General features: G+C 32.3%; 1 protein-coding gene across 1 annotated transcript; it reads right to left on the bottom strand.

Annotated features, from left to right (window-relative positions):
- Positions 1-344: 344 nt before the first annotated feature.
- Positions 345-20,544, bottom strand: LOC129223290 (testis-expressed protein 10 homolog). The gene is made up of 6 exons (XM_054857856.1): positions 20,500-20,544; positions 11,430-11,582; positions 7,552-8,335; positions 2,340-2,390; positions 1,048-1,146; positions 345-355 (listed from the first exon to the last, which is right to left on the bottom strand). Exons 2-6 carry the CDS (start codon positions 11,577-11,579, stop codon positions 345-347), a joined length of 1,095 nt encoding a protein of 364 aa, XP_054713831.1. The 5' UTR covers positions 11,580-11,582; positions 20,500-20,544.
- Between the last annotated feature and the right edge of the window lie 512 nt (positions 20,545-21,056).

The raw sequence follows: 21,056 nt of genomic DNA, 5'->3' as shown, positions 1-21,056 counted from the left end.
GTCGAAACTTGAATGTATTTAATTGTGCATAAAAATAAATAAACAAACTACAGTTGAACCTCGATTCAACGAAATCATCGGGACTGAATATACATTAAATCAGAGTTATTCGTAATATCGGGGAGCGAAAAAAAATCGCACTTGTCCTTATCTGAAAGCCCTAATAAGCAACTGCATAAATATAGCCATAATTGAAAAGTGCAGGCTTTTTATTCAGCATTCCGTGACCTACTACACTAGTTAATTTGAAATTTTAAAGTACTGAGTTCTTTGTAAAAAAGTGTTTCACAATTTCCTAGATAATTGACTCGAAATAAACTCTATGGAGAGGAAAAAATGCTGTGTCATTTACAGCCTGCTGCATGAGATATAATTTTGGTTTCCAGGCCATGTAAAATAAAAAGTAACAGTTTTAATGGGAGTTTCATTTTTGTTATCTGCATCAGAATCACTATCCATTGGTTGCCCTCTCGCCCGTCAAAAATTGCCGATTCCAAAAAAAAAAAAAAAAAGTCATTTTCTGCTTCAGACAAGATGGATATATCATTTTCAAAGCAATCCAGTTTTTCCAAACTCAAATTAAGAATTTAAAAAAAAAATCAGCTGTTAAAATAGTTTGTTAATTCTGGGCTTATTATTCGCTAAATAGCGATTTTTGCCTTCAATTTAATTGGGGGAAAAGACAATTTTGCTAAATCATGAAATTTGTTAAGTAGAGGTTTGTTAAATCAGGGTCCAACTGTATAAAAAATTAAAATGCATACTTCCTAAAAATTCTTATCTGTAAAAAATGTGTGATTTTTCAAGGGAAAAAAGTTCACGAAAAAAGGTAGTAGAAGTTAATAATGCAACAGAAACCAAATTAAGCAAGCTATACCAATTTAAACAAAATTTTAGTTTGTTTTTTTACTTAATTAATCAAATCAACTCAGCTTACATAACTACTAGTAATGTCTGAGGGTATTAGTTACTAATACCATTGAGCAATTTTAATAAAAATTCAATTTTTTATGTAAATTTAGTTTTTATCATCACTTACCAACTTACGGTCTGTTTTAGACAGTATTTGAACCCACTTTCCGAGAGAGCAAAATATCTGAGTGATAACATTGACATTTCCAGCAACCTCAGGAGGCAAAAAGCAATCTAAAAAAACGTAAGTAATGTAAAGGAAATGCTACCTTAAAATATTGTAACAATAATTAAAAAAAATACTTTCTATGTTTTTCATTATGTGTGTTCCCGGAGCAAGCAAACAAGATTACAAAAAGTTCAGTTTGGATAAAAAGAATTCTATTTAAAATAGAGCATATGGACAATTATTCTAAAATCAGTTTACCTAAATTTTATTTTCCACTCACCAACTGCTTAGTATATTATATTATAGAGTAGAATATTTACCTTATTTTTTGGTCTATAATCCACAATCCCAAACAATGTTTTTTAGTACTACATAAAAAATTATTATTTTAAGAAATACACTTGTATTTTTATTCAATATGTTTTGTATTGTTTACTAGCGTGATAATAATAAGAAATATCATAAACCGAAAGCAGATGCTTGAAGATTGTGTCACAACTAAAATAATGCTTGGCACTGAAGAAACACATAAAAATAAGTCAAAAAAAAAAAAGTATCCAACACACATGAGTCCAATATGAATGATTTTGAACATTTAAACTTGATAAATGCCTGAAGTGTTGAAAATGAAAGAAATACCAAATTGTGACTATTATCTCCCCTTGGACAGACAAGTCAGAATACTTTAATAAATAATACATATACAAGATTTTCAAAATGTTTTAATTTTTTTTTTTTTTTTTTTAAGCAAATGTGGCTTTAACAAAAAAAAAAAAAGATCTTGTTGAAGAAAATTGTAACTTTTCATGACATTAAAAAAAGACTCCAGACCTGTCATTTCAGTTTTGCAGGAGAGGGCAAAGGGACATTTCTAGACATTTTAAGACCAAAAAAAAAAAAAAAAAAACATACAGAAATGCATAACTACACTGTTTCTAAAATCCTATAAAGGAACGAGGGTTGCAATTGACACCTCTCCCCACTCTTCCCCCTCAAACTCCTGCATACTTCCAAATGACAGACCCAATAAATTTATAAATTTGATTACAATATGTTCTTAAAAAGTTAAAGAATGATGAGTTAATTGGAAACGCACCAATGGGTTTTAAAGCTGGCACCTTGAAATTCTATCATTTTAGTTAAGTTGTAACATGAACATTACACAATTTTGAAAATTCATACAAAATAACTTGCTGTAGAGCTCAACTGAGTTAAAAGGCATAATTCTAAAAAACCTTCTTAAATTTTTATTACTCACTTTCCAAAGAACTGCTTACTGACACGACACCTCCAGATTTCACCCATGGATCTAGAAGTAAGAAAATTTACTTAACTCAAAAAAAGCATGAAAAAAACAATGAAATAAATAAATGAAATAAAATAAAAATACACAATGAAACAATTTGTGACATATTCTTTGAGCGCTAGAATTACGGGAGGGATCATTTGATCACAAGCAAGCATTTTTGATAACTGCTCTTCTGTATTTTCATAAAAAGCTTAATCCTTCCTTGACTTTTCCCAAATCATCCTGTGCTGCGTAGTAATATTGTTACAAATTCTATAAATAGTAATTAGTTTTTATGATTAATTTGTTGTAATCTGGCTAAATTTGGTGTTTATTCCATTATCTTCCATCTAAAATTATCTTAGTAACATAACCTGTAAATAGTTTCTTGTAATGAATATACAATCCTCTTATATTCGAATGAAGTATATGGTCCCTCCATTTCTGAAGGATAAGATTTGTGAATGAATAAAAAGAAAATGAAATGAAACTTCAGGAATCACATGGTATGTTTGAGACTTTTCTTTTGAGATCTATAAATAGCCATGGCGCATGTTCAAAGTCAGTCTTGACTGAGCCATCGCCCTGGAGAGTGTGTAGTTATTATCTCTGTTTTGTGAAGCCTTTTAGCTGTGTTTTTGTGTATTTTGATGTGAATATGTGTGTCAACATTGTGTTTACACAGTTAATTGATATTTGCCTAATTGCTATGGTTAACTTAGCAGTTGCTAAGGACATTCCTTGTACATAGTTGTAAATAAATGTCCTGTGTTATCACAAGAACTGTGTTATCATTAAAGAATTTCTTGAAATGGCTGAACTCGTAACAAATTGGCGTCCAACGTGGGGCCATAGCTCATAAGTATTTCAGGGTTCATACTCTATTTGGATGAAAATATTCCATGACTTTTCCAAGACTTTTTCATGACTTCAATGAAAATTTTCAGGACCTTGTTACACAAAGAGAATAGCACTATTTAATCTCAAACTTATTAATTTTTGGAAATGAGCATTAACAAAACGTCTACATGAATGCCACAGTCTCATTGAAGCACTTACTCGTAATGGAAAAAATATAAGTGTACACTTAAAAAACTAAACTATTCTTATTTGTCTTCATCATATAAATTAAAGTAACGTAAAAATGCAGTGAAACGAATATGATGATGCTTAAATATGTAAAAAAATTTTTTATAAACAGGCAGAATGATATTGAATGGGACAAAGATTGAATGAGTGAGACATCACTAAGTTTCAATAACTTTGCTTCAAAAGTTGCCTTTTAGTGTCAACAGAGCATTTAATCATCCACGTAACTTGACAGTATTTTGGTTTTTTAATGTTAAGTCACATAGTTTAGTTCTTACAGTTTCTAAACCAGATCTTTTTTGATTCATTACTGAATGGTTTTTTCAATCTTCTGATTTAAAAGTATACTTGTTTTGTTTACTTATTTGCACATTTTCAAGTGTATATAAATGAATAGGTTCAGAAATTCCAGAACATATTAGATTCCTGACATTGAGCACAGCAGTGGGTTGCATGGATTAGTTTTGAGGGCGGTATGTTGGGCACTATTCTTTTAGAGAATTAGAATTCCTCTTTTTCTGTATTCTATCACCTGACTAAAGATTTTTATATTTTAAAATCTTCAATAAATTAAGATAAACTCTGATAAATTTAATAATACAGTTTTTACAAGTGATGGAATCAAACTCAGATGCAATTGAATTGCATTTTTTGAGTGGGTGTGGCAAAACCAAGAACATGCAAGTTCGCTACTACAGAATCTTATACATATAAAATCTGAGTATCTATCTATCTATCTATCTATGTCCAAGCTTCTTCTCCCGAACGACAGTGAACTGACCATCGAACCAGGTATCGATGGATTCGTCATCTTCCCGTCTTCATGTTTGGCTATTTAACATAATCCTCCGGTAATAATTAGCGGAGATATCAATTAAAAACTATTAATTATGACTCTTAGATTTCAAAATCAAATCCCTATTTTTCGAAGGCTTTCCTCCATTCAAATTATTATTCAGTGCTTCATCTCAACTTTCCATAACAATGCTTTTATTAAAATGTATAGCGGGTGAAGAAAATCATTGAGATGAAAGATCTGTTGCCATTTTTTTTCTCGAATATGAACAGGTAAAATTCTTGTTTTTATTTTGAGGCTTTTCCTGTAATCAGGGGATTTAAAATGTTTACTTTTTGGGGTTTTCCGCAATCTGCCGCAAAATTTCAGTGACTTTTTTTTTTTTTTGGTTCAAGCCTGATTGTTAAATACGCGTCACATGACATAACTTTCATTTTCGAGGAGGATCGTGCACGTCGTAAAGTAAATGAGTGATTTACAAGTTATTTGAGTTCTTTGAGGGTTTGTACCTGGAAAACGGATTGATGTAATTCTTGTACGACCATGTGGATAGAATCCATCCAAATATTTATCTGAGTGGTATGTTGCATTAATAAACACCCGGGCAACGCCGGGTAGTAAGACTATTTTATGTAAAAAGCGGATTGTTATTGTGCTTAAATATTTCCGATATAGTCTATCAGATGTAATTCAGTTTAACGTGAGTAAAGATTATAGTTGATAATGCATATATTTTCCCCTTTTGTGCTGACTGAAAATGTACTCATAACTTGTATCATTGATAACGATTATTAACGTTGATGAGGTGTTTTGGCAAAAATATGTTTTACTGGTGTTTTGCAAACCTTGCTTTACGCGCATTTATTTATTCCTTAACGCGTTAGAAACTAGTGTCAGTGTACTACAAAAGCATCAACTGGACTGCTCTTACATTTTTTAGGTAGCCCGTGCAACGCCGGGCACGCAGCTAGTATGATACATAAGAAGTGTTGTAATAACAGTTTATTCAAAATCAGTGATGTCCAAGCAGAAAAATCACATCGCAAAAAAAGGAAGCAGCGACAGAAGAGGATGCAATGAGATTTCAAAATTCAGATATGATTTTGGGATTGTTCAATTTTCCACTTTTAATAGCTTTTGTGTGCTATAGTGTTAAATCACTCAAGATTTCTAATGCTCTTTTAGTTAGTTACTTTCTCTTTGTCCAGGACAGTTTTCCATGACTTGAAATAAATTTCCATGACTTTCAATGAAAGTTTCAATTTTCCATGACTTTTCCAGGTTTCTGAAATTTGCTTATTTTTTTCCATGACTGTGGTGTATTTTTTTTCATATACTTTAGGTAGGTAAAATTTTCAGTAATGCAAAGCCTATTGTGCTTTCAATTACACAGGGGAACACTGATTTTGGTACTGGGTTTTGTGGAACTGATTTCGTATGAATTTAGTACCCTGAGTTCAAATATGACATCAGTTTTTGCCCAGAAGTTTTTTAAGATATAACATTTAAATATATATAAAACGGGATTAAGTTACATCTATAGATCAAATAAAACACAAAACAGGGATTTTTTTTATTCTTATTGTATTGTACAAATAATAAGAGACTGATTACCAAACAGTTCAATTAAGCTCTTGTAGATCGATCCCTAATTTTTAAGAGCCTTAAAGTGACTAAAATTGTAATTGTCTTACTTAAGAAAACTTTATCTTAATTTTCTTAAGTTTTCTCTCTTATTTTTTTACCTTTTTTTACGTGTACTTAAGTGTAGGATACTCTGTCTCTCAACAAATATTTTGAATGAGTAGTAAAACACCTCAACACCCCTGAAATGGTGGTTCCCCATTAATGTTTATGTTTATAAGGTTTGAATTCAGAGGATAGCCCCAAAAAATGTTTATTTCGGGTCACCCACTATATTAATCGGGCCCTGAAAAATACTGTATACAAAGATCCAGCTCATCACACATCACGCACAAGCATGAACTTTCAAATTGGCCTTAACTTGTTGAAGCGTTATTACTAAACTTGTCAAACTTTTACTGCATCTGGTGAATTTTCCTTTAAGTAATTAGACTGCAGGCTGAAAATAGGGTAAATATTTCAGAAGCCTACACTTGCTATAGAAGAGCGCAAAATGGAGTTAAAGCTGCACATTTTGAATAAACAGCAGCACTTATCTAAAAAAAGTAGAACTGCTAAAGAAAAACTAATTTCCTACTTCGATTCAGAGCCTCAAACATATCTAAAATCAATTCTCAAACTCTGGGCACCGAAGAAAAAAATTTTTTTTTGTTCCTCTGTGTTATGTATCCATGAAAGCAAGAGATTAATTTCATCAATTTATCAACAGATTTTCAAGAAAACCATTGTTTGAAATTCATATTATTCAAAAAATTTTGAGCGAAGTACATATTTGTAGAAAACATATTTGCACAGCCACAAATGTATTTGCGCATGGCGTGCACGTGTCTACATTATCTAGCTATGCCTGCTGTATTTCTAGGTATACAAAGACCGCCATAGTGTTAATTAACATGTAGATATGTGAGTTCTGAAGTTTTACACTAGAAACTCCATATTATAGGTTTATATATATATTTTTCCCCTGCTAATGTGCCCCTCCTCCTCACCTTTTTTCACTATTGAAAAAAAAAAAAGAAAAAGAAAACCACAAAAAGAAAGCAAAGAAAAAGAAACTGTGTTGATGTACCAAATGTTTGTGGTAAATGCTTAGCTTGCCACACATATGAGCACATTATGAACCACATATGCTTGATTCATTTGAGGGGCTCGTCTGATTCAAATAGAGCAGTTTTTTTTTTTTTTTTTTTTGAATTTTTATTTTTATCTTTGAAGTTGGATTTTGTTCTGTTTTTGAGGATTTGATTCATTGAAGTGTCTGATTCAAGTACCCTGCACTTACTGTATATACAAGTAGCAGTCGAAAAACACAAATGGTGGTTTTATCACAAATGTTATTATAACATTTCAAAAAAATTATAAAATCAAATTATTAAATGCTCAGTCATCACATTATCTAATTATTAAATGTTATGCCAAGCTAGATAGCAGCACCTGTCAAGGCTACCACTTCAAAAAACAAATTAAGTGTCTCTCCCACCATTCACACTAGTAATCTCCAATTTCTTATTTTATCCCCTCACATTCCTTTGCTGCTGGATGCCTTACAACTCATATATCTGTCCCAAATTTGACATGAACAATTATATGGTATAATTGTGATCGGGCAATTAATTCAGCCACAGAAATAAAGTGTCAAAAATACAGAATTACCTGGTATCTGTGATATAAATTCAGAAACTTCTTCAGCAAACACATCCATCAGAACTGGTGTTATTTCATCTATTAAGATTTTTAACATATCTGAAGTCCACACCTGACTATCTACATTACTTGACAAAAAGTTCAGGTCCTTTGACAGATCATATTCTATGGGTTCCAAATCTCTCCCAGGAATTAATTCTAGAGACAAGGGCTTGAGTGCAGACCAATACAAAGTTCTCCCATCTTCCTTATCTTCATTTTTACTACTAAAGCTTGCAACAATGATGTTCAGCAAGCTTTCGAACCGTTTCAAGACGTCCATGCGCCACACTTGAGATTTAATATCCCCATCGTACACAGCGGGCAAAGTCCTCCTCTTTTTCCGGTGACTTTTGCTGGCATAACGGGAGGATATCATGTCCAGAATGACGCTCAGCAATGAATGATAGCTGCTCAAAAGCTTCGGATGATTCCTCAGCAACACATCCAGGAAGTGGAGTGCGTCTTTCCGAACTTTGATGTCGCCATGGGTCATCCCGCAGCGAAGGTTGCAAATAATGGATCGAATGTGTCCTTCAACTTGCAAGCTAGAACTAAGGCTCAAGGTCGCATCTAAAAGCTTTATGGCAGCCTGCCTGACGCCGGCATCGACATCCAACGTCGCTCTTTCGGCCTTTTCTAAAATGAGAGGCAAGTGCTCAATGGAGAAGTTGGCTTGTATGTAATGAGAAACCCATTGAAGAGTAAGAATTTGTGTCTTGGGATTGTGATGCCCCACAAGTTTCAGTTGATCCTAGAGAAAAAAAGAGCATAAATTGATCAAAAAAATTGGCAGTCCTTCATAATTTACATGAGAACAGTAATTTAATATTACACAATTTTGTTACAATGCAGTTTCAAAAAAATGAATTTCATTCCTTCAATTTAATCTTTGAAAAAAACAAAACATACTAAATAACATGAAGCTAAATTTGGCAAACGATAAATTAAAAAATGTAGCAATGTGAAAATGCTGTTGTTGATCAAACTTGATTGTTGCAGAAAATCACTGGTGTTCTTTTTGATAATATGCGTACTGTCCTTTGTAAATAAAGTTTTCCTTGTTTTGTTTTTCAATTTTTGCTTTTGTTTATTTATTTATTTATTTTTATTTTCATGAAGTTAAATTGTGTGTTTTATTGGAATGAAGCTTCAGCTGTTTTTGAATTTTTACATCTTAAGACTTGACTTCGATTTAACATGGCAGACATGGCCTTGATTTTTAGTAATTCGAAGTTTCGTATAGTATAGTTTTGATACAACACATGGTACAAATTACCCATATTATAAAAGGGACACTTTTATTCTTCAACCAGAATGACTGATCCACTTATAGGGATGCCATCAAAATTTTACTTGAAAATAGTAGCTTTAGTAACCTGAAACTTAAAAAATAGTCGCCTAAATAGTCTCCTCAGAGGAACAGTTAAGTTGCATTTTGAATCTGAAGATGCTTTTACCAAAAATCTGCTTTTTTTTTTTTAATTTGCTAACTCAAAAACTACATTGCATGACACAAACACACAATACAACATCTTGAAACATCACTACCATCTAGAAAATACAAGAAAATCAAAACTTAACTTCTCAGATTTAACTTTTGTTTCAACCTTTACTTAGTCCATTTTTAGCATTTTTTGATGGAATTACGGTATTAAAAATATAAGTTTCTTTTCACATAACATTACGAAGATGTTATGTGTAACGTCCCATTTGAAGTATCACAAAGTGAAAAAAAAACCACCCTTCAGATATATTTTTTTTAATTTTAAGGCAACTTATACATACTTACTCTGGTTTCAAAAACATAAAGGAGTTATAAATTGAGTTTTGTGTGTGATTGAAACATATAATTGCTGCATAGTTAAAAATTTTGAACATTTAAACTTTGATGACAAAATGGAAAACTTAAGGTTTTAGTTATACAATCAATAAACTTGGTTTTTCTGTAGTTAATAAGTTTTAACTTTTGTTTCTTTTTTTTTTCTTCCTCCTTCTTGCAACTTTTCTGCACCTTCTATTCCTTTTGCTATGCTAATTTCGGATAAATCACTTTTCTCAATAGCTGATTTCAGTCATTGGTTAGCTAATTCTAACAGAGAATCTGGAGACTCTTTATTGAGTTTCTTATCTGTGCGATCACCTCTGCCTTGCCTTTCGAGTTGTTGAAGTTGATATTGTTTTACATTTGATTTATTCTTCTCTCTGTTGTTGTTTTTTTTTAATCATCTTTTTAATTTTTGTTTTACAAAGTCTATCAACTTTCTCAGTTCCTCCAGATAATTTATATGATTTGTGCGCCCATATGCCTTTTTTTTTCTCAAATAGTTCCTTAGTTATTTTTACATGTTGGTATTTTGCTAAAGAGTGTTCTATAATTAGTCTTCATTTAGCATCCGCTCAGACATTTTAGACTGAAAACGAGCAGTCAATTTTCTTTTGTTTTAATTGCCCATGTCGCACTACCATATAAAATAATTGGTCTATTAAGGGTTTTGTATTGTTTTATTTTTGTTTTAACAGTGATGAGTTTAAGTGATGAGTTGAGATTTTAATTAGCTCTTTAAAGTAAAGGAGCATATTCGTCATCGAAATTCTACAAAATTTATTTGTTATTAAAACAAAACCAAAATAAAGTTAATCTAAGGTAGCATACAATCTAACTTATGCCTGATTGTCAAAAATATAAAAACATTTACAAGATGCACAAGGATTGAAATCTCAAATACCAGAAAAATAATCTGCGACGTATAAGTTAAGTGTTGGCATGCTTCCAAAGATTTATTTATTTATTATTTATCAAATAATAAATAATTTCCGACTGTCAAAAACATGAAACTTTTACAAGATGCAAAAGGATTGTAATCTAAAACACAGGAAGCATTTTTTTTTGACACACGTGTTCAGCACATAGTACCAATCGTTCTTTTTTTAATTTTTTTTAATAAACATCACAAAACATGAAAAAAGTCGCCAATTTTAAAAAAAATAGTTGCTTTTAGGCCGTTTTTGATTTAAAAAAAAGTTGCCATAGTTATTCACGGTCAAAAATAGTCGCAAAAGTCACTTTTTTAATAACCAGTGGCAACCCTAACTTAGCACAAAATGTAGTTTAACATGAAACATGCTAGAACATAAATTTATAACCATTTTATTTACATCCTACTTGTTTTTCAAAAAATCTCCATCACAGTGTAACATAGAGCACAAAATTACTGCTCAGGAGTAAAAATAAAATTAATAAAATGTAATAATAAACATAAATTGAATGTCAACAAGCGAAATAGATAAATGTCAGAAACAATATTTAAAAGCACAAATAAAAGATTTAAAAGTTTAAAATGCAAACATGTTTCAGAGGCAATAGCTTCCTTCCTAAGTGCAAAGCAAGCAAATGAAATGGAACATGGTCATGAGAGTGTTTAAAAACAAAAGAGGAACAATCAGATCTCAGCGAGTGATGAGGCATGATTTGACGTGTCAGATTATGTAAATTTGAACAGATCGATTAAGATTGGAGAGATATGCGGAACCGCAAAAGACACATTGCAAAGATTATTTAAATTTTTGTGAACTAAAAGGCTTCCAGAAAATCGAATTCCTACATTTGTAAGTCTGCAAATTACCTTTGAAAAAACAAAATGATGCCCTGTGTCCCAATAATGTTTGGCAATCAAAGATTTGTTCAATTCTTGTTTTTTAACGTCATTTTCATGTTCCTTTAAACGAAACTTAAGTAATCCTAAATAATTTGCAATTTAAATAATATTTAAAAGCTAAACTTTTTTTAGTAGGTAGCATGACTTTTGGATCATCCATACACAAATGCATAGAAAGATGAAACATACCTCGAGATTCACTGCTTTCTCTATTTTTTGTGAAGGCACAGTGATTTTCTTTGACTTAAATGAAGTATCTGTGACATTTCTTCCCTTTGGAAGTGTGCGACCGACTCTAAGTTTAGTTTTCTGAAAATCTGGTTGTTTCTTCTTTCCCATTTCCTATAAATAATTAAAAAATAAAGATTAAGCAGATAAAAGAAACAAGTCCGATTGACCAAATTGAAATAAATAAAATATACAATCCTCTTTGTACTGAAACAACACAAGTAATACATTCATTGTTTCATTTTAAACATAATAATGATATCATTGCTCAAAAGAAAAAAAAAGAAAATATCAAATGGAACTGATGTTTTGAGTATGCTAGTAAGCTCCATGAGTCAGTTTGTTACTTCCAGGCATCAAACAACTGAAAGTTTAGTTTCTTTAAATCAGAATGTCCCCAAAGCAGAATATTACTAAATATGCGACGTATGTCACAGAACAGAGGCCTAAGCTGCAGAACAATTCTGTTTATTTGTGAGAGGAAAACTCAGACAAATTTTCTGCAGAAATTCTATCGATTTCTATGAAATTTCTGCAGAAACTGCACATTTTCTACAAATAACTTCCAACTCAAGATAAAATTTTGCAGAAATTCTGCAGATTTCTTTAAATTAGAAAAAAATCCGTAATTCCGCAAATTACGATAATTTGGCAGAAAGCTCGCGATGTTTAATACGCTAAGTCATTTGCAGAAACTTTATATTTACTTTGAATTTACAGAAATCAGCAGAATTTGTACAAAATTAAGATATTTGCAGAAATTCTACTGATTTCTACATTTGTTTTATAAAGTTCTCCTTGTTTTCTTCTTCAGGCTTCACAGCTATCTTATATTTCTTATAGATCTGAAAAGAGTCTAATTTTTCTAATGTTTTTGGTTCCTGTCCTTAATTTTTCCAATTAATCTTCATCCACTGCAATTTCCGCCATAAACCTATGATTTGGAAGCATGCCAACATTGAAACACATCGACAATTGAGTGTCTTGTTAGATGTTTCAATCTCTTTGCATCCAGAAAATATTTCAATTACAGTAGACCCTCGTTTTATGCGGCGGTTACTTTCCACGGAAATGACGCGTAAATTGAGACCTCTTACTAGTGTTAAAATAGGGGTTTGGTTCCGTAGATAACAAAATACTTCATTCTGGTGATGACAAAATTGTATAATAAGTTTAATATGTACTTATATCGACTTTTATGCACAACACGTATAAAGAAAACATAAATTAATTTCGTGTCCTGCTTATAAAGAGGAGCTGGCAATGATAGTCTTTTGGCAATCCATAAGAATTTTTTTCTGTAACTCTTGGCAGAGCATTGATGCATCCATGATCATTTGCGTCATTTCCATGATAGTCTTCCTTCACTAACACATCAGAAAGATCATTTCTATTGTCTGGGAATGGCTCAAAATTTTCTATGTGACCGTTTTTGGTTGTGCGTATCCGACCTCAGTATCCTCATTGGTTTTGGCCTCTTTTGTCACTCCTAAAAGCTCTTCTTCCAGCTGAAATGTGCGAGTTAAATAACTTTACTTCTGGAAAAAGCTCTGGAACCAACTGCATAAATTGCCTCTAGTGGCCCAAGCTCGATAATTAGCATACCAAAATGCAGTTGATTATGCGAAATCTGCAATCTTTAGGATGTTGGATTTTGAAAGAGGGGAAATTTTTATCTGTTTGCATTGCCGCATCCGGGTAAAACCGAAACTCAATCCGCGTTTAAAATAAACCCGTATAAAACGAGGGTCTGCTGTATTTAGAAAGTTTCGTAGTGTTTTATTATACGCAACCCAAACTTGACTCATTTTATTTATCATTTTAGTAATAATTTATTTATTTATAAACATTATTTAAATTATTCCTTCATGATATGTAAAACTAACTAAAAAAAACAAACTTCATTTGACACCTAGGTTCGGATTTTTATAAAACATTTTATCGTTTTTCTTTCATTTTAGAAAGCATGTAAAATATTTTTAGAGAATCTCAATTAGTTCAGGTTTTACACCTTGTTAAAGTTTTTTTGATTTTATAGTGATTATTCATGATCAACTCTAATTTTGTAAATTCAGTGCTCTTTAATTGGCCATTTGGTTAAAAGCTATGATGTTTCCAGAAGTTTCTCATTTCAACAGAAATGAATAGAAAGTCAAGTTTTAAAAACTGAAAAAAAAAAAAAAAAAGATGCAACGATTTTGATTTTGGGCACCCGATCAGCAGAAAATGTCACGTTTTTAAGAGTACAATGCTTGAAGTATACTTGCAGAACAATTTTCGTCAAATGATTTTACGTTGCAAAACATTATAAAATATTCTGCTTTGAGGCAGAATGTGAAGGATTCAAATTAGAGGTGTATCAAGTACTATATTTTGCCAAATATTCAGATAAGTTCTAACCAAACATTCAGCTGAATACTGAATATTTAATTTCTTTTCTGTATTGTATAGTTACTACATTACAAATTAAAAATAGATAATGTTTGTCTACTTTGCGTCGAGCGTAACATGTAAATGGATTTATGTTTAACATCCTAAATTTGTTTGCATTTAGAAAATTTATTTATTTAAAATAAATAAATATAAAACCATTCTAGAAACAAAAGCAAATTCATATATTATACCACACTCCAGGGTCTCCTGTGCCTACCGCAGTTAGTGGTTTAACTGGTTGGATAGGGCACATTGAACAGCTTTGTTTTTTGCATTTAGACCAGAAGTCAAGCAATCCTTGGTCCAGCACACAGAGGTAGGTATTTATTCACTTAGAAGAGTTAGTGACTACAACAGATGTGACGTACCCCATTCACTATTAATAAACAGAGAGAATCAGCTGGCATTGAACCCGGGACCCTTCAGTTACGAGCCCGGTGTCTTACCGATCCGGCAACCACGATCTCAGTAAATTCATATAGTAAATGGCTAACTTAAATTATGGTTGTTATATAGTTAGAAAACATCCAGGGTTGGGTTCTTCAACGTGTGTGGAATGATAATACCAAAATAAGGAGGACAAAGTAATATGAACGTCTAACTGTTTTATTCACAATCCATGGACTGACTTTCCCAGCCAAAGCATTGGCAACCGCGCATGCGCTACAAGTCGAAGCTCATTAGTATACAATATGTTACACGTCCTTTTTTTTTTTTTTTTAAACAAAAAAAAATTGATTTAAACCAAACACAATTTAAGCATGCACTAAAGATTAAAATGATAAAGACAAATAAGTGCAAAAATTACTAAACCAATCACAATTTAAACATATACTAAAATACTAAAATATTCAAGAAAAATAAATGTCAAAAGTTTTTTTTTTTTAAACATAGTCCTGGAACCTGAGGGGTCTTATTATGCGTTTTTCTTGTTTGGGGGTTGAGACATTATCAGGCAGAGTCTCAGTTGGATTTTCAGATGAATCCTCCCTTACTATTTGGGTGGATGGTGATTTTAATTTTTCCTTATCTACATCCAACTCCATGTTTTCTTTACTCTCATCTGGTCTAAGGTGAATTCTATTTCTTTTAAGTTCACTTCCTGCCGCTGTTTTCACTAAGTAAGATCTGGGTGTATTTAACTTTTCTATAACTGTCCCTGGGGCCCAATCTCGGTGCCCTAGCTGTACGAAAACTGGTTGATTTTTCTTTAGAGTTGACAGTTTTACAGCTGATCTGTCATAATATTCTTTCTGTTTATTTTGCTGCTTTTTTAAAATCTTTATTGTTTCATCTGTTGGGAACTTTGGTGTGAGAAGAGATGTTTTCTGTGGCATTACAGTTCTAAGTCTTCGTCCCATAAGCATTTCTGACGGTGATAACAAACTGGATTTTGGAGTGCTGTTGTATTCCAGTACTGCTAGGTTGGGATCTCCTTTGCTTCTAATAACTTTTAGTAAAATTGATTTCATCGTTCCAATAGCTTTCTCTACCATTCCATTTGATTTTGGATACTTAGGTGACGATGTTACAGGCTCTATGTCATACGACTTAGTAAAATTTTGGAAAAGTCTACTATCGAACGGTGGACCATTATCAGAATGCAACCTGCGTGGTATACCATGTGTCCTAAAAATTTGTTTCAGTGCATTGATAACTGGCTCTGCTGTTTTCTTTGTCAGTTTCTTAATTTCTATGAATTTGGAATGGTAATCAACACATAAAAGATAGTCTGTTTTTTTGTAGATACATGAAATCAATAGCTACCTCCTCCCATGGCAGTGTTGGTATACTGTATGGTAGTAAAGTTTCTTTTACATTAGCACGTTGATGTTGTTGACAAATTGTGCATGCATTAATGAATTGTTTTATATCTTCACAAAAATTTGGCCAATATACGTTTTTTGAAGCTTTGTTTATGCAAGATGTTATCCCTTGATGGGCTGAATGTATGTTCTGCAAAATTTCAGCTTTCATCTTTGTGGGAATTACTAATCTATTTCCCAGAAATATTAAATCGTTGTAACAGTGAAGTTCTGCTTTCTTGTCCCAATAGCTTCTAGTTTTCTCAGGCATCTGTTTAAAACTTTGCGGCCAACCTTCTTCAATGTATTTTTTTATTAAAATTAGCTCCGGATCATCTCTAGTAGCAATCTTTAGAACTTCGGTCTTCTCATCAGTAGCTGATAGGACTCTATGAACAACTGCTACTCCTGCCTCTAAAAAACTAGTATCTTCACTACCTTTCAACGGTGTCCTAGACAATGCATCTGCGATATATAATTTTTTACCTGGTACATGTTTTAGTTCGAAATCATATTTAAATAATTCTAAAACCATACGTCTTGGGGACAACTTATCTATAGGCTTTTTCAATAGACCTATTAGAGGCTTATGATCAGTTTCAACCAAAAATTTAGTTCCAAAGATAAAATAATGAAACTTTTTACAACCAATTAAAATTGCCAACAGTTCTTTCTCTATTTGACTGTAACATTGTTGTGTCTCTGTCAATGAGGATGACGCGTATGCAATTGGGTGACCCTCTTGTATCAAAACAGCACCCAGTCCAAATTGACTTGCATCTGGGGCATTCCAAGGTATTTTTGACATTTATGTAGAGTCCGTAACGTGACCTTTTTTGCTATAACTTTTTAATTTACTGTTTGATTAGTATATTATTTTATTTTGATCTTTTCCTACCAACACACCAGCTAATATTAAAATAATTTGCAAATCAAACGGTAAATTAAAAAGTTATCGCAAAAAAAGGTCACGTTACGGACTCTACATAATGTCAAAAATACCGTGGAATGCCCCATCTACAGACACTGTGGAGAGTTTATCTTTGTTGTAGAAAGACAAAACAGGAGAGTTTGTAACACATTTTTTTAAGTCTTCAAACGCCATTTGTTCATTTGAACTCCATACAAATTCTACATTCTTTCCAAGTAACTTCCTTAATATACCTGTTCTGTCAGATAAATTTGGTATAAATTTTCCTAGAAATGTAATGATACCTAAAAATCTTTGAAGTTCTGCTTTATTCTTTGGCGTGCCGTATTCTACTATAGCTTTAATTTTGTTTTCATTTATAGACTGTCCATTCTTCGATAAATCAAAACCCAAATATTTAACAGAATCCATTCCAATTTTACTCTTCTCTTTAGACAGGGTTCATACTCAACTTTGAAAATCAAAAGTAAGGAGTTTTTAAGGAGTTTTGCAGGAGTTCATTTTATTTTTTAAGGTCTAGTTTGCTGTTTAAAGATGTATTTTTTAAAACTTATTTCAGAAAAACTATGTACAACCCTAATATTATTTATTTTTGTTTTCATACAAAACATTGAACGCACAAACATACTAAATTTATAGTAAAATATGCATTTACTGCATTTTCTTTGAGGTGAGCCGCTTCGGTATCAAATTCAAATACATGGGGGGGGGGGGGGGGGTACATAAAAGAATTTACAGAAGCAAAAAAAAAAAAAACCTTTAGAATGGTACTTTAACAAATCTACAAGATGTTATTTTACAAATAACTATCTACATAATCGTCATAAATTTGTAAAAAAAAATCGGATGCGGGGAAGAAATTTGTCTAACGGAAAAATCAGATTTCCGATATTAACAGACGAAGAAATAGCGGAATTTTGGTAAAGTTAGGTACAACGTAATCACTCCTATCGGATTGGCGATAGAAAAACATCTTTAAGGTCATGTAGAATTAAAAAATAAGGAGTTCGTAAGGAGATAATAGCAAAATTCAGGAGTTTTAAAGGCCCTTATTTTCTTTTCTTAAAAAGCAGGAGTTTATAAGGAGTTTGTCAGGAGCGTACGAACCCTGTTAGATAATTTCAAACCATGCTCTCGAGCTCTATCTAGAACAGCTTTTAACTTGGCATCATGTTCTTTTTGAGTTTTCCCAAACACAAGTATATCATCAATGTATATTAAAATACCATTTATATCAATAAATATATTTTCTATAGTTTTCTGGTACACCTCAGGTGAACTGCTTAATCCATACGGTAATCTACAAAACTTATAGCGTCCAAAAGGCGTGGCAATGGTACACAATTTAGAACTTTTTTCTGTTAGAGGAATTTGTAAAAATGCACTTGAGGCATCCAAGACACTGAAAAATTTAGCTCCCTCCAATTCCGAAAAAAGACTTTGCTGGGTTGGTATTGGGTAATGCTCTCTTTTAATATACTTATTTAAGCCTCTGGGATCCATACAAATTCTTATTTCTTTGTTTGGTTTCTGTACTACAACAATAGGGTTAACCCAGTCTGTTGGTTCAGTAACTTTTTCAAGTACCCCTTTTGACACCATGTTATCAATCTCTGCCTTAACTTTTCCCTTTAAAGACGCTGGTATAACTCTAGGTGCAGAAATTTTTGGAACTGCATTTTTGTCTAATTTTATGTCATACGTATACAAAAGTTTACCCAAACTGCCAGTGAAAACATCATTGTACATTTTGAACAAATCAACATTTTCAACAACTGAAATTATTTGATTTCTTTTAATAAATCCTAACTTTTCAGAAGAACTCAAGCCAATTAAAATACTCGAATTTTGCTTAACAACATAAAATTCCAAGACTTCAGCTTTATCGCCATATTTACACAAAAATTCACAAGTTCCTATGACATTTAAAGAATGTCCTGTATACGATCTCAAAATTTTACTAGTCTTCTTAATATTTTCAGTTCTTTTAATTACTTTAAAGTATGATAGTGGAAGAATATTGACCTCCGCACCCGTGTCAATTTTACAAGATACCTTAGTGGTGTTAATATGTATTTTTTCTTTCCACTCGGAATTGATTCCATCAACAACCGATGCTACACTAATTTCATTACTATCGGTTTCATATTCATCAGAGTCATCTGTATTATCCACTAAATTTATCTTTTTATTCTTGCAATCACTAGCGAAATGGTTTTCTTTACCGCATTTGTAGCACCGCTTTCCGAAAGCGAAACATTTCCCGTAGCGATGATAAGAATCACATTTTGAACATTTCTTTTTTACTTCCGCCTTTCTTTCACTCTCGGAATGATCCACGATGTTTTTCTTTTTCGATGACGCACGCTTGTTAATAGCTAAAGAAGCGCTTGAATTCTTTTTCTCTTTTACTGCAAGGACCGAAGACGCATGACTCATTAGTTGAATTTGCTTGGTGCTCGATTCTTTAGCACGGCAATATTTCACGGCCTGCTCTAAATTTAGATCCGATTCTATCAAAAGTTTTTCTTTGACCGCCACATCATTTATGCCAATAATTAAAAGGTCTCGAATTAAATTTTCTTCCTGCGTTTCGAAATCGCAATCTTTAGCCAAAACCTTTAAATTCGTCACGAAAGAATCAACACTTTCGTTTTCCCCCTGAACGCAATTGAAAAATTTGTACCTGGCTATAACTGTATTTTTCTTCGGTGCGAAATAATTATCAAAACTGTTTAGTACAGTGTCGTATTTCTCAGAGTCCGCGGAGCTTAATCCAAAGCTATTAAAAATATCTAAACAGTCTTCGCCCATACATGTTAGCAACAATGCTACTTTTAACTTATCCGCCTTATTTGTTTTTTCTGTTGCCTCTAGATAAAAACTAAATCTCTGTTTGAACTTTTTCCAATTTTCTGGAACGTTACCTTCCAAGCATAATGTTGTAGGCGATTTGGCTTCCATCTCGAAATAAGAAAATTCTACTTACAGTTTTGCAAGGTCCAAATCAAGATTTGTTGAGCGCACTTAACAGGTTGTTATCAATTTCCACTTTGTTGTTCCGTGAGCTGCCACCATGTTATATAGTTAGAAAACATCCAGGGTTGGGTTCTTCAACGTGTGTGGAATGATAATACCAAAATAAGGAGGACAAAGTAATATGAACGTCTAACTGTTTTATTCACACTCCATGGACTGACTTTCCCAGCCAAAGCATTGGCAACCGCGCATGCGCTACAAGTCTATGCTCATTAGTATACAATATGTTACAATGGTAATCTGCAATTCAGCATCACATTGATACTTTATATCTTTCCTGAACTTAATAACTGATAACAGTAGGTAATATGTTTAAAGAACCTTGCATTTACCTTACATACAACCACTGCTTAAAATCTTACAATTTATTCAAGTGATTTCCTGCTACCTTAGTCTCTTCAGTAACTAATAAATAATCATCAAAGTTGAAATTGAGGAGCCAAATTCAAACGTTAGATAACCGCCAAAGTTTTGATTACCATAACACACCAAAGCGTAACTTCTCGAAATAAGTTCTGTCGTCGAAATTTGACAAATAAATATGCAACAATTAAGAGCTCGAAGGTTCGAATGAAATATTTATTTAAGTTAGCTATCTATATCCCCAGAACCAATATATTTCTTGATGATCAATCAATCTTTTAACAAAACAATCTTTTTAATATTAGGTAAAAACGGCAAGTTAATATTGAGGATGGAATGCTGAAGCAGAGGCGCTTAGCTGTTTACTGACATGCTCATTACCAACATGCCGATTCTTCCTTGTGATTCACAAAAAGTTTGAAAAATTGAAATGCTTAAATTGTTTAAAATAGATTCATACTTATGTGGAATAAAACAGAACACTGTTCTCACAACACTGGAATCGAGCCGGGAATACAAACAGTTTTGTTTCTTGAACATTACAGTTGCAGTTAATCGTAAATGTGTTATGGTTTTTCAAAAAGTTTACATTGGCTCAACTGTTAGATTTTGCTGTTTTGCTAGAGAGTTTTCAAACATGAAACTAGAGTGTATCCCAATGGTTAAAGAAAGACTCGGTTTCGGAGCTCAAAATTGCATTTTAGAACTTCAATTTCAAGTAATTTTTGATGTAACGTCAGCGTCACAAACAACCTTATCAAAGGAAGACATTTTTCAAGAACTTAGCGAAGGAGGGCATAGGGACTTAGAAGAGAGATGGGGTCTTCTGGAAAAATCGTTAACAATTTATGAAAAAAAAAAAAAACGTTATTTTTAAAACTGCTTTCAGCTACTGCTTTTGAAAGCTTTAAAGACGATCATACTCGCTTAAAGCATATCACTAAAAATGTTTTTTTTTTTTTTTTTTTTTTTTTTTTTTTTAAAGGAGAGGGAAAAATAAAGATTACAAAAAGAGAG

This window comes from Uloborus diversus, chromosome 5 (assembly GCF_026930045.1).
Source record: "Uloborus diversus isolate 005 chromosome 5, Udiv.v.3.1, whole genome shotgun sequence".
NCBI lineage: Eukaryota > Metazoa > Arthropoda > Arachnida > Araneae > Uloboridae > Uloborus > Uloborus diversus.
This window is presented reverse-complemented; position numbering and strand designations above follow the sequence as displayed.

Excerpts from the sequence above, each read along its gene's own strand:
- LOC129223290 (XM_054857856.1), bottom strand. The coding sequence starts at position 11,579 with ATGGGAAAGAAGAAACAACCAGATTTTCAGAAAACTAAACTTAGAGTC. Across the intron at positions 8,336-11,429 it reads AGAAAGCAGTGAATCTCGAG|GATCAACTGAAACTTGTGGG; the intron begins GTATGTTTCATC and ends TTTTTTCTCTAG. Across the intron at positions 2,391-7,551 it reads ATTTATATCACAGATACCAG|ATCCATGGGTGAAATCTGGA; the intron begins GTAATTCTGTAT and ends TCTTACTTCTAG.